A 14,400-nucleotide genomic window follows, 5' to 3' on the forward strand; every position below is an offset into this window, starting at 1 on the left:
TCCCAAACCATGGCAAAATAGCTCTGCAGAGCAGGGACTTAAGTGTGTAGCGTGTGTGTGTGTGTGTGTGTGTGTGTGTAAGGCAGTTGTGTAACTGCATGTTAACACACTGTAGAGCTATTGTCAGTAAGAACAGAGCCTTACATCACACATTTTTACCCTGTAATGCTCATGTAAGGTCTTACTGCGAACACCTTTCATCGATCATGTGTTTTTTTTTCATATTTCAAATAAATGGTTCTAATAATGTATTGCATATATAGCACATCCGGTTTTTGGTTCTATCTGTGTTATGCCCTGTTACTCCCCAGTCCCTTTAAGCAGGTGTCGAACTCACGTGTCCCCTGCCTTCGGCCACGCTGACGCCAGCTCTGACTCTTATCAGCTTACATTAGCCGTTTAACGAGTCTTCAAAGTGATTGCATACTCTGGTGTGTATGAGTGCTGGGTTGCCGTAGCTAAACATCCATGTCACTGACCCCCCCCGGGTGTCTCCTTCTTGCCTTCCAGTCCACACTGGTATAACATCCTTGCGATGCTAGCAGTGGATCTGAACGTGATGGCTGCCTCCTGACAGTTAGCATTTAGATGTTTTAAAGCTTTACTTGCCTCCTGCCTAAGAGATGGTGAGAACCTGATCGTATCTGAGCATGTCGCGTTGTTACCAGTGTCCGCTAACCTTCGAGCCTCCAGAGAATCCCAGAGCACAACATGTACAAACACGTCATAACTGCATCCAAAGACCTGGAACCACAGGCCAATGTTTCCAGCTCTCTCTTTGTGTCCTGACTTTTTGTCGTTTTTCTCCTTTTGCAGCCTGAGGACTTTGAAGGTGTCCATTCTCACAGCTTCAAGGTCAAGACCTTCAAGAAGGCCAAGAGCTGTGGCGTGTGCAAGCAGGCCGTGACCAAGGAGGGCCTGGTCTGTAGAGGTGTGTATCAGTGTAGGACCACCTGGTCTGTAGAGGTGTGTATCAGTGTAGGACCACCTGGTCTGTAGAGGTGTGTATCAGTGTAGGACCACCTGGTCTGTAGAGGTGTGTATCAGTGTAGGACCACCTGGTCTGTAGAGGTGTGTATCAGTGTAGGACCACCTGGTCTGTAGAGGTGTGTATCAGTGTAGGACCACCTGGTCTGTAGAGGTGTGTATCAGTGTAGGACCACCTGGTCTGTAGAGGTGTGTATTAGTACAGGACCACCTGGTCTATAGAGGTGTGTATTAGTACAGGACCACCTGGTCTGTAGAGGTGTGTATTAGTACAGGACCACCTGGTCTGTAGAGGTGTGTATCAGTACAGCACCACCTGGTCTGTAGACATGTGTATCAGTACAGGACCACCTGGTCTGTAGAGGTGTGTACCAGTACAGGACTACCTGGTCTGTAGAGGTGCTGTAGAGGTGTGTATCAGTACAGGACCACCTGGTCTATAGAGGTGTGTATTAGTACAGGACCACCTGGTCTGTAGAGGTGAGTATTAGTACAGGACCACCTGGTCTGTAGAGGTGTGTATCAGTACAGCACCACCTGGTCTGTAGACATGTGTATCAGTACAGGACCACCTGGTCTGTAGAGGTGTGTACCAGTACAGGACTACCTGGTCTATAGAGGTGTGTACCAGTACAGGACTACCTGGTCTGTAGAGGTATGTATCAGTACAGGACTACCTGGTCTGTAGAGGTGTGTATCAGTACAGGACCACCTGGTCTATAGAGGTGTGTATTAGTACAGGACCACCTGGTCTGTAGACATGTGTATCAGTACAGGACCACCTGGTCTATAGAGGTGTGTATTAGTACAGGACCACCTGGTCTGTAGAGGTGTGTATTAGTACAGCCCCACCTGGTCTGTAGACATGTGTATCAGTACAGGACCACCTGGTCTGTAGAGGTGTGTACCAGTACAGGACTACCTGGTCTGTAGAGGTGCTGTAGAGGTGTGTATCAGTACAGGACCACCTGGTCTATAGAGGTGTGTATTAGTACAGGACCACCTGGTCTGTAGAGGTGTGTATTAGTACAGGACCACCTGGTCTGTAGAGGTGTGTATCAGTACAGCACCACCTGGTCTGTAGACATGTGTATCAGTACAGGACCACCTGGTATGTAGAGGTGTGTACCAGTACAGGACTACCTAGTCTGTAGAGGTGTGTACCAGTACAGGACTACCTGGTCTGTAGAGGTGTGTATCAGTACAGGACCACCTGGTCTATAGAGGTGTGTATTAGTACAGGACCACCTGGTCTGTTGAGGTGTGTATTAGTACAGGACCACCTGGTCTGTAGAGGTGTGTATCAGTACAGCACCACCTGGTCTGTAGAGGTGTGTATCAGTACAGGACCACCTGGTCTGTAGACATGTGTATCAGTACAGGACCACCTGGTCTGTAGACATGTGTATCAGTACAGGACCACCTGGTCTGTAGAGGTGCTGTAGAGGTGTGTATCAGTACAGGACCACCTGGTCTATAGAGGTGTGTATTAGTACAGGACCACCTGGTCTGTAGAGGTGTGTATTAGTACAGGACCACCTGGTCTGTAGAGGTGTGTATTAGTACAGGACCACCTGGTCTGTAGAGATGTGTATCAGTACAGGACCACCTGGTCTGTAGACATGTGTATCAGTACAGGACCACCTGGTCTGTAGAGGTGTGTATTAGTACACGACCACCTGGTCTGTAGAGGTGTGTATTAGTACAGGACCATCTGGTCTGTAGAGATGTGTATCAGTACAGGACCACCTGGTCTATAGAGGTGTGTATCAGTACAGGACCACCTGGTCTGCAGAGGTGTGTATCAATACAGGGCCACCTGGTCTGTAGAGGTGTGTATTAGTACAGGACCATCTGGTCTGTAGAGATGTGTATCAGTACAGGACCACCTGTTCTGTAGACATGTGTATCAGTACAGGACCACCTGGTCTATAGAGGTGTGTATCAGTACAGGACTACCTGGTCTGCAGAGGTGTATATCAGTACAGGACCACCTGGTCTATAGAGGTGTGTATCAGTACAGGACCACCTGGTCTGTAGAGGTGTGTACCAGTATAGAACCACCTGGTCTGTAGAGGTGTGTATCAGTACAGAACTACCTGGTCTATAGAGGTGTGTATCAGTACAGGACCACTTGTGAAAGTGTCGTCACAAGGATGCTAGCATTCCATTATTGGAATCACTTTCAGTGGAAACCTCATTGGAAACCCCCAATATTTTGTCCCCACAGTACTGTATGTTATTGGTTATAGAGAGAACGTGGTGTGGTATTATTTTCATCTAATGAAACTAATTAATAGTACATTAGTCTTATTTTAATATGACATCATATCCAAGATGGATAGGATATAAAGAATAACATGCATGTATGGTTTCTATAGAAACAGCCAATATTAGGTTAAAGTTGAATTTTATTCACTTTAGTCTTTTAATCACTTTGAGTCATATCTTTGTTAGTATTGTGAGTATTAGTCACATTTATATAGCACCTTTCTCAACATGCTTTGCAGACAGAAATCAATGTTTACACTCAGATCACTCACACATAGATGAGAATCTGCAGCTAATTAGCACAGTGTACTCTCAGTCAGAAACTGCAGCCCCTGAGGAAAGGAGAGGAGGTTTAGACCAGGACAGAGCACCAACCAGCACTGGACACACACACAAATTCACATCTATAAACTTACACAGGTCACATTCATTCAGAACAATCTAGAGTATCAAATCTACCTAACCTCTGTGGGAGGAAAATGGAGACCCCAGAGGAAACCCACACAGACAGACCATGGAAACTCTACCCAGATCCCTATCCCACAAGCCACCATGCTGCCCTGTGTGGTTGGTTGCTACTGGAAACCTGAAACCTAGTGATGTAGTTTTTCAGCACCTGTGGTTAGTGGACAGCTACACAGTCTGTCAGGTTCAGATACTGCATGGTCCGGATTTACAAATGATTCACAAATAATGGGGGGCTAGGCAACAACAAATATATACAGATAAATACACGCCAACAGATTAGACACATGATGCCTTACACACACACACACACACACACACACACATACACACACACACACACACACACACACACACACGCACACACACATACACACACACCGGAGTACCATGGAGTAGGAGGGGTACGTAGCACCAGGAAGTAGGAGGGGTATGGAACACCAGGGAGTAGGACAAGTATGGAACTAACATTAACCCTATACCCTAAGCCAAATACTCTAATCTTTACCCTAAACTTTGATCCTAAATAATATACCTTAATACTATACACTAAATCCTATACACTAAAACTATACCCATAACCCTATCATATACCTTAAACCCTAAACCTTAAACCATATACCCTAAACCCTATACTTTACCCTAAGGTCTGTTCCTATATAATATATCTTAATCCTATACCCTACACCCGATACCCTAACCTTATACATTAAACCCTATACACTAAACCCTAACCTTTAGCCTAAACTCTGTTCCTAAATCATATACCTTAATACTATAACATAGTCCTATTCCCTAAACGCTATACCCTTAACCCTATACACTATATACCATAACTGTAAACCCTTAGCCCTATACACTAAATCCTAAATCCTATACACCAAACCATAATCCTAACCTTGACACTACATGCTTTATTAAAATGTTCTCAATGGATTTGCTGATTTTGTTGAGAGAATGCAACTTTGTACTCTTAATGTCTGGGGAAGCCAGGTGATGAAGACACGCCACACTTGAAACTGTGTCTAACTCCTTCATGTTGTGCTGGGGCGAGAACAGGGCATCTGACATTCTGAAGGAGTATAGACCACAGAAATATTTACAATAGTCAAACTACATAGCAGTATAGATCACAGAAATATTTACAGTAGTCAAACTACACAGCAGTGTAGACCACAGAAATATTTACAGTAGTCAAACTACACAGCAGTGTAGACCACAGAAATATTTACAACAGTCAAACTACACAGCAGTATAGACCACAGAAATATATGCAGTAGTCAAACTACACAGCAGTGTAGACCACAGAAATATTTACAACAGTCAAACTACACAGCAGTACAGACCACAGAAATATGTGCAGTAGTCAAACTACACAGCAGTATAGACCACAGAAATATTTACAACAGTCAAATTACACAGCAGAAATGGTCAAACTACACAGCAGTATAGACCACAGAAATATTTACAGTAGTCAAACTACACAGCAGTATAGCTCATAGCAATATTTACAACAGTCAAACTACACAGAAATAGTCAAACTTCACATGAGGATATATCACAGAAATATTTACAATAGTCAAACTACACAGCAGTAAAGCTCACAGAAATAATTACAACAGTCAAACTACACAGCAGAAATAGTCAAACTACACAGCATTATAGCTCACAGAAATATTTACAATAGTCAAACTACATAGCAGTATAGATCACAGAAATATTTACAGTAGTCAAACTACACAGCAGAAATAATCAAACTACACCTAATGCTTTTTAAAAACCAATAAAACCACTGTATGTTAAGGTTTGTCCCATGTCATATTCATTAGCTATTGGGTTTAACTTTTTTTGAAATAACGCAGTGTTCATTTCTAGATTCATAAGGACATTTCACGTCAGCTACAAACAGCAGGTCTCCACACGCAGTCTCTCCCTGAATCCCTCTGAGTTTATGACTCCCCTCTGTGAACACAGGTTCTTCTCCACTGATTGCTAATGTGGATGGCTATTGGTAGGGTTTAGTGAGTGTAATAGGGACACTAAACCCTCTCTTGGGTGTCATTAAATATTAATTAGACTGTACTGGATGAAGTAGATTGACTGACAAGTTGTATCTGATGGCACTACAGCCTCTCCCACCAAAATAATTAAATACATACACGAACATATTCAAATATAAATTAATTATTTCAGCACTTTCTTGCAATTTATTTCTTCTTCAAAGAATACCACATCTCCTTGTGGACTCCAGAAGATCTCCAGACTATTAATGTAGTCACATATGAGACACTAGGAATGTGGGGGCCCAGGTTGAACACACAACGCTGAGAGGTGTTTAATGTGCAGAGCTAAAGACTTCCTATCTGTTATTGCAGTTTATAGTGAGTATGAGAGGCACTCCTTATAATATATTTATCTTTGCTGGTTTTTAGCTGTGTTATGCCAAAGACTCCCACTGCGACAGTGTGGGATTGATGTTTAATGCCGTAAATGTCCACTAGAGGGCAGCACTGTAGAGTGATAGGCATTTCTCAAACCCTCGAACTGAAGCGGTGGATAGAGATGAATAATGTGGTGATATCCGTGTTATCTGTACTTTCAGTAATAATCTCAAACATGCCATCAATGTTGTGTGCTTTTTGAACACATTTCTAATGTTGTTCTTGTCTGTTCTTTGCTTCTAGTTTGTAAACTGTCCTGCCACAAGAAATGTGAAGTGAAGGTGAGTAATGAAAGTATTTTTATTGTCTTAAAAAGATCATTTTCATGTCACATAGATGTTGCCAACATCTGAATGCGGAATCCACGTCTAAAACTTCCCTCCTTCATAAGCACTTCATAAGCACTTCATAAGCACTTCATGTGCTCGAAGACCACAGTCAGCGCTGGATAACTCAGTCTGAGACCACAATGGCCACTCTCAGTGCATATCTTACAGAAGGTGAGAGCGCAGACCATCTGTTCAGCTGTTATGGAGTCTGTGTATTGATTGAGAGCATCAACGCTTGGTCACGCAAGGTTCGGCATACGTCCTATAGATGTCGATGAAGCAAACAGCAACACAAACTTGATGATGCTTCCGCGTTTTCCCTGGAAATTCGCGGAGGTTGAAAACAAACACCTTGCGTCGGAGGCTGTTTGTTTTGCCCCGCCTTGCCCCGTATTGAACAGTCTAATAATAAACCTCAGGCTCTTTTGCTTAGCTTCAGGGCTCCCGATGTCACGCTGCAGGAGACAGTCGTGCTAATAGAATGGGAAGAAGCTTGTTTTGTGGATAGAAGCGGTGAGAAAAGCGAGAGCTTACTGGCCTAACCTGGTCTCTCCTTCCCTTCTCCTGTTTTGTGTTACGTAAATGTTCATAAGGTGTCTTTCGAAAGATATCAGCACACTTTGCTACGGTTCAGCTCTGTATGAATATTAACTGTGTGTTCCACCCGGAGTCACTTAGACAGACTGCCTCTTTGACTACCTCTTGGTCAGACTCTTTGCGGAAAACCATTACTGCGTTTGTTTGAAAATTGAATTTGTACATGTATGTCTGTTTAAATGAGTGAACCTTCAGGGTTTTTGCAGGTGTTTCCTTGGTAGGTACTACAGCAGGCACTGGTCTCATGGTACATTGTGTTTGAGGTACATAGCTATGTTTCCCAGGGGATCCATAAACAGGAGTTGCCCATAAAGCAAGAACAATGAGTAGGGAGCCCTCTCTCTGGAAAAAAAGGTCGTGTGATAGTCAGTTCTTTCATCTGGATGTATATATATATATATATATATATATATATATATATATATATATATATATATATATACCTCAATAACACGAGTGTGCAATGTTCCCTAAATGTTCTGGTGAATGGAACCGAGAAAACAAACTTGTGAGCTGTGTTGAGAGTTTGGATCGCACGGTGGAATAGCTCCGTTCATGTGTGGTGTGCTCACACGGGGGTACTGGGGAGACCACAGAAACCAACAAATCTTGTAGCAAACCTTCCAATGCGATGGGTGTTGTTCAGAGAGAGACTTTGGATTTGGAAGTATGGATTTATTACTAAAGGAATATTATTTGGTTATTTGCTCTGTGGAAAACATTAATGTGAAAGTGAATGTGCAAAAAAAAAAAAACATAGAGCATGCACTTATTTTTGGTTGAATTTTGACAAAATGATTTGTTGGTAGAGACTGAATATATTGGTGTCTGAACAGATTTAACTATGAGTCAGGAGTGGATCACAGTGGATTATTTCAGGGTGGCAGATTGTACAGTGAGAGCATTGCGGTGAAAGCATGCAGTGTTTGGCGTGAGCTGCAGAAGGCACTCGGCAGCCTGGAGTCTACTGCCACATATCTGGGGATTTCAGGAGTGTACTCGGTGATGTGCCAGATCTCACCGGTGGCGTCCTCAGACTGATGGATCACAGGAGAGCGGAACTTCTGTTTTCCCACAAAGGTGACTCCCAGCCTGGGAAATTGGAGGGTTCTGTCGTTCCGTTGTTATGGCATTCGCACGGATGCGGCTTTGGATGCTGATTAGTGTGCAGACGTCTTAATTTTAGGTGTTTCTTCTATGGGAAGCTCTATGGGAAACTCTGTGTGAAACTCTATGGGAAGCTCTATGTGAAACTCTGTGCTGCTCTACTTGACTTTCCGTATGATCAAAGGATTGGAAATAGTCCTGCTGATGACCTGACCAGTTATTTGGTTTGGAGTTTTAAGAGGATTATATTGTTGTAGACTGATTCATTTTATGAGCTAGGCCAGGAATTTTTGTGCAGATTATGGAGTCCTAACAGAAGCAGATACAGATGAATTATATTTTTGAATTATGTTTTTACATGTTCATTGTGAAATGGGATGTCCACTGTCTTTATGTTAATCTGATCAATATCTCCTAAGTGAATACATATTTCATAGTGTGAACACTGTTAAAAATATAAACATTATTCTTTAACATACAGTATAAACATTCATTAACAAATGTGCATTTTCTTGCTTTTCTGTGTTGTTTCTGATCACACTTTCCTAAACGAAGTTCACTTTGCATATAAAGTGGTGAAACACTGATGGTACAGCAGCATGTTGCAGTATTGTTGCATGGATATTATTTTAGGTGACTGCTAGACTGTTGGGTTTCCCACGAGGCTGGAGACAGTGTGAGGGCTTTTTAGAATACATGGTATATTTATTCACATCGTGGTGAACACAGTGTGGAGCTTTGGTGGGTGTGTGGTGGTTTCTGTCTGGCTGAGTGTATGTAGCCTCCTGCATGTAATGACCAGTGCAGTCTTAAGGAAGCAAACCGGTCTGAGTGAGCCGACGGCCATCCCACCATCTTAGTGACGACTGATGTGTTCTCCTTGCTGGACTTCCCAGGGTGTGGCAGTGAATGTTTAAAATTCCGAAATAGTAGAGCAATGTATAAACAGGATAAAAAGCCTTTTCTTAATTACTTTAATAACATTAATCAGTAAGGTTATACGTTTTAAAGAAAGTTCTTGATTGATAGTAGATAGTCTAATGATATTAAATAATAGTTACAGCTTATAACACTGAAAATACAAAATGCAATATTTTTTTCAGTCAAAGTTTTACTGAGACTCAGTATCTTATAGACAAAAACCTGAAATTGTACATGAAAATGCAGGTACTACAGGATGTATAATATCAGGTTTTTCAGAACGGGCACTTTGGACTTACTGTTGTGGACAACAGAACATGAAGACAAAATTGAAAAGTTAAAAAGACAAACAATAAACAGGCTGCCATTGTTCAGTCTGCCTAGAAAGACAGTCAACCTAATATTAAGATATTGTTAATCAACCCAAGCTATCGTGGGCTACATGTTAGTGTGTTTAACCCCAACCCTAAAGGTGCGTCTGCTTTGAACAGAACTTGAATCCTCTATGAACCGAGGACTTCTGTTGATACAATTAGCGTGGTATGAGCCTAAAAAAACATTACATTTGATATTTTAAAAACATTTGAAAGCCTTGATTGGCAAATCCTTCCTGCTTTTAAGAGTTTTTGTCAGTAATCTAACCTAAAAATCACAGGACCTCAAAATAGCGACACTACAGAGACCTAAAAACAAGTGAGGGTTTTGAAATAAAGCATACTAAGGCTAGCAATTGTCCAGGAACATTTCACAGCGCCTAGCCAAGTGTAACACGCGATGGCTCTCGTTTGGCTCAGCATGGGCGAGCTGGATGGAGGATGAGCAAACGACGAGCAAAAACACAAACAGATCTACATAAGCTGCACTGCTGTCGGGGGGGCATGGCGGGAGAAGATGGCCGTTCCAAACGCAAGACGTCTCCTGCTGTTCTCCTTGCTGTCTTGAAGATAACGCAGAACTCAGCCCCGTTCCTTACCATTAATGAATGGAGTGAAACTCTCAGTTGCCATCCCTGATCCCAGATCAGAATCTCAGCCAGCAGTGTGCTAGACGCTCATTCTTCTACACCATCGTTAACTGATCGGCGGTCAACGCAACCATGTTTCACTACGTGACCCCAAATCTGTAACCAGATATAGTATCTGTGAAGCTGGTGGAGGGAGCAGGAGGTGCTAGAAGACAACAGAAACCATCTCCTTTGTTTTTAATCATGTCTTGTAATAATGTTTTGATGCAACATGGATCCCACAGTCCAGCTGGTTCTCTCCTCAATGATGTGAGTAGAAGGTGCTAGAAGGTGCTCTTTATTTTCCATAACTAAAGGCACTAGCATTTAGCAACGTAAATGAAACAAAAGGTAAGTGCTTGTTGTGGTTCTCTGTGTCGGTTCCCCAGGTAATCTGCTTTGGGTTGAAATAGTTGAAAGGAGAAACGAGACAAGAGACAGGTGCACATGGTCAGTAGGCCGGTGATTGGGAGCGGGGTAGGTGTGTACTGTGGTCCTCCCAGCGAGTGGGCGTGTTCCTCCTGCTGGGAGGCTGGCCACAGAAACAGCAAAAGGTCCTGATAATAAGACCATTTTCATCTATTGATGATGACTCTAGATTGTGACAGCAATTAAATAATTATAGAATTTCTATTTTAAATTCAATTGATAAACTATAGAAATCATTATTAACTCAGTATTAAGTCATTAGTCAGTACATTTAACTTCGTATCTGTATATATGTGTGTGCATGCATGTACATTTTCTTGTGTGTGTGTGTATGTGTGATTGTGTGTGTGATTATGTGTGTGATTATATGTATGGGAGTGTATGTGAATGTGTGTGATCGTGTGAATGGTTAGGTGCGTGTGTATGCACTGTGTATCAAGTGCTGTGATTGCTCATTAGGTACTTGCAGGTTTGAATGCCGGGAAGGAAGTGTGTGTAATGGCGTTCCGGATCAGGCTGGGCTTGGTTTTCCGCCAGGAGACTCCACCCAACACCAGCTGCTGGGCAGCACCTCCATCATTCCCGACGTCCTCCACCCCTGTCACTCTCGTCTCCTGCCTAGCACCTGCCCGTGTTCCTGTTATAGCCCCACCCTAAAATCATGGAGCTCTTGGGTTTCATGGATTTGTTTTCTTGATAGCTCCAGTGGAGGTGTGAAACAATTGATTGTCAATTTATCCTCAAATATGGACCGCATGTAAATTACCATACACAGAATATCCGTATGCAGATTACACATACACCAGTTACGTCATATCCAGATTACACTATATGCAGATGCCTTATATGCTGATTACCCATACACAGATTATACATTTACTTGGCACTTTTATCCAAAGCGACTTACAGTTATGAGTGAATACATATTGAGTAATTGAAGGTTAAGAGTCTTGCTCATACACCCAACAGTGGCAGTGGTGGAGCTTGAACTGGCAACTAGTTGAATGCCTACATATATAGAGGCACTACAGAGCTACATATATAGATTACTTTATCCTGTTTTTTCCTCATCGCTCTCTCTCTCTCTCTCTCTCTCTCTCTCGCTCTCTTTCTTTTTCGGTCTTTCTCTTCCTCTCCTTCTCTCTCCCCCCACATAGTATTGTTGCTAGTTTATTACAGGATTATGGGATATATATCCATGGCTACCACATCATAGCTGCCCCTGTTACTGGACACGGGCCTGCGCTGCTCTGGCCAAGTTCTGGCCATGGTGTTTAGGGCTGGCTTTGGCACAGAGAGAGCAGGGGTGGATGGGAAAAACAGTTGGGTCCAAAATGAGGTTATGTAGACTCAACCTCACCACAGATATTTCGCTTTTATCTCAGTAGTTTTCTCAGATGTGCTAGTGCGTACTGTAGTATATCAGTGGGAAATGGAGTGTGTTTCTTGGGAAACTATGATCAGTACTAAGCAGTTAGGATTTACTCAGCCGAATCACGGTTGGCATGTGAATTTTTCATCTTGTCAGATGGCTGTGGAAGTCTAGAAAACTAGGTGCGCGTCATCAAATATGTTGAATATGTATTAACGTGTTAATGGTTCCCGATGATTTCTGAAACAATATTGAAAAAACACTGAATGTCAACTTTATTTATTTTTTTCATAAAAAGAAAGGTATAATCTTCGGATTAGTTAAGTGATCGTTTTGATCTTTTGGCAGGATTAAGAATCCGTTTGGTTTTAGCCTCAGCTCATTAGTACTGCTTTCATCATACAGGTTACACAGGAAACAGCATGCCAGCATAATTCAGCTTGAATGTTTAGGCTGTGGATTGTCTCTCAGAAGATAATGAACAAAATAATTTAAAAAAGACCATTCTGGCCAAGGTTTTGTAGGGTAGTAAAGTTGCATTTAAAGAATTAGCACCATCCCTTTAGTGACAGAGTTAGTGATATTTATTTCACATTTTTTGACTGGTTTTGGTTAAATAAATGCTGTTGTTTGACATGTTAATGGAGGTTTATATGTCTTGATAGAGAGAAGGAGAGATGAGGGGATGTGCGAGACGGGGGTACGAGGGGACGAGGGGATGTGTGAGACGGGGGTACGAGGGGAGGAGGGGATGTGCGAGATGGGTACGAGGGGAGGGGGGGGATGTGTGAGACGGGGAGGAGGGGATGTGCGAGGGGAGATGGGGACGAGGGGATGTGCGAGACGGTACGAGGGGAGGAGGGGATGAGGGGATGTGCGAGACAGGGGTAAGAGGGGATGTGCGAGACAGGGATAAGGGGACGAGGGGATGTGCGAGACGGGGGTACAAGGGGACGAGGGGATGTGCGAGACGGGGGTACAAGGGGAGGAGGGGATGTGCGAGACGGGGTAAGAGGGGACGAGGGGATGTGCGAGACGGGGGTACGAGGGGAGGAGGGGATGTGCGAGACGGGGGTACGAGGGGAGGAGGGGATGTGCGAGACGGGGGTACGAGGGGAGGAGGGGATGTGCGAGACGGGGGTACGAGGGGAGGAGGGGATGTGCGAGACAATGTACTATCTGTACACACTATAGTAATGTACCATCTGTACACACTATAGTAATGTACTATCTGTACATATTATTACTAATGTACTTTCTGTACATTATGTGGTGTAAAATCAATATTGTAGACTGGTTAGAGTTTATACAGCTATCTGCAAGAGAGGCTGGAGTTGTTTGATGAGGTACTCACATCATTGAGGAGAGAACCAGCTGGACTGTGGGACCCATGTTGCATCAAAACATTATTACAAGACATTAAAAACAAAGGAGATGGTTTCTGTTGTCTTAAAATGCGATTTCTTGTTTGTTATTTCCAAGATAATAGTTCAAGTGGTACAGTAAGGTTTATGGGTATGAAGTGTTTATTTCTAGAAAATTGTCAAAGTGGGACCTTCTGAACATTTGAGCCATAGGACAGAAAGACCACAGAAAAGAAGACATCAAGGGGTATTTTCCAGTTATCAAAGAAAAGAATGAACTGAAATTCAAGCCATTCAACACAGAGGCTATGGTGTTGCCCAGACATCTACAGCACCACTTCATAGAGTCATCATAGTTTGTCACCATAGCAACTACCATCTGACAAACCAGTTTCGTGGACATAGAGAGAATCACGGGGAGGTGGGCGGAGTGGAGTAGCAGTTCAGTGGTAGGTCGACTAGTTCACGTTTATTCTAAACTGACACGTAGTTAGATAGGTCAGTGCAGTGTATTCTATTCAGTATTTATAGTGCAATGGTAAGATTTGAGATGCTCTTTCTTTTTTTCTTTTGATGAGGCACTGAGGTGTTCTACATGACCCGTAAGTCTCCTTTGAAGTTCACCAGCTGTCGGAAAACTTCTGATAGCCTCGTGCAATGGGCCGAACCCAGATCCGGTACTGGAGTCCTGGCTCAGCCTGGATGAAGAGTCTTTTTCTTTCCCCTACGTTTCCTCTCTGTGAAAGTGCGGAAGTCTTCCACTAAAAGGGGGTGCAGGAGGGGCTGTGTCTTTGCGCTGGGCCCTGCATGCTGAAGCTTAAACAGTGTTGGTGGTGGGGGGTGTTGCTTTGTCCAGCACCTCCTCTTCTCCTTTACTCTTGACTGGTTTACCACACCACACACACGCTCAGGAGCACGTTGAGAGCGAGGGCGGAGAGAGTTGGAGTCAGGGCAGTCTCTGTCCAGACATCTCGGATGCGCATGAGCTTTTCTGCTAAGCTGCAGCGATCTGGGATTTTAGGGAGCTGAACTGGCATTTCTGCAGTTTTTCGCCCTGTGGCCTCTTCCCGATTAGCAGTGAAGTCCGACAAGAACAAACCAATACGCTAGCTGC

General features: G+C 43.3%; 1 protein-coding gene across 7 annotated transcripts in view; it reads left to right on the plus strand.

Moving 5' to 3' along the window:
* The window catches only part of tns1a (tensin 1a), a 102,683-nt gene that overhangs the window by 15,356 nt on the left and 72,927 nt on the right, over positions 1–14,400 (plus strand). For 6 of the 7 annotated variants that reach the window (XM_035525632.1, XM_035525642.1, XM_035525635.1 and 3 more), the window contains exons 2-3: positions 817–931; positions 6,408–6,445. In XM_035525632.1, coding sequence (XP_035381525.1) covers positions 817–931; positions 6,408–6,445 — 153 coding nt within the window. Of the gene's footprint in view, positions 1–816; positions 932–6,407; positions 6,446–6,644; positions 6,665–14,400 lie in introns of those variants that run through there. The other variant, XM_035525655.1, reaches the window with a different exon arrangement.

This window comes from Electrophorus electricus, chromosome 1 (genome assembly GCF_013358815.1).
Source record: "Electrophorus electricus isolate fEleEle1 chromosome 1, fEleEle1.pri, whole genome shotgun sequence".
NCBI classification, from domain to species: Eukaryota; Metazoa; Chordata; class Actinopteri; order Gymnotiformes; family Gymnotidae; genus Electrophorus; species Electrophorus electricus.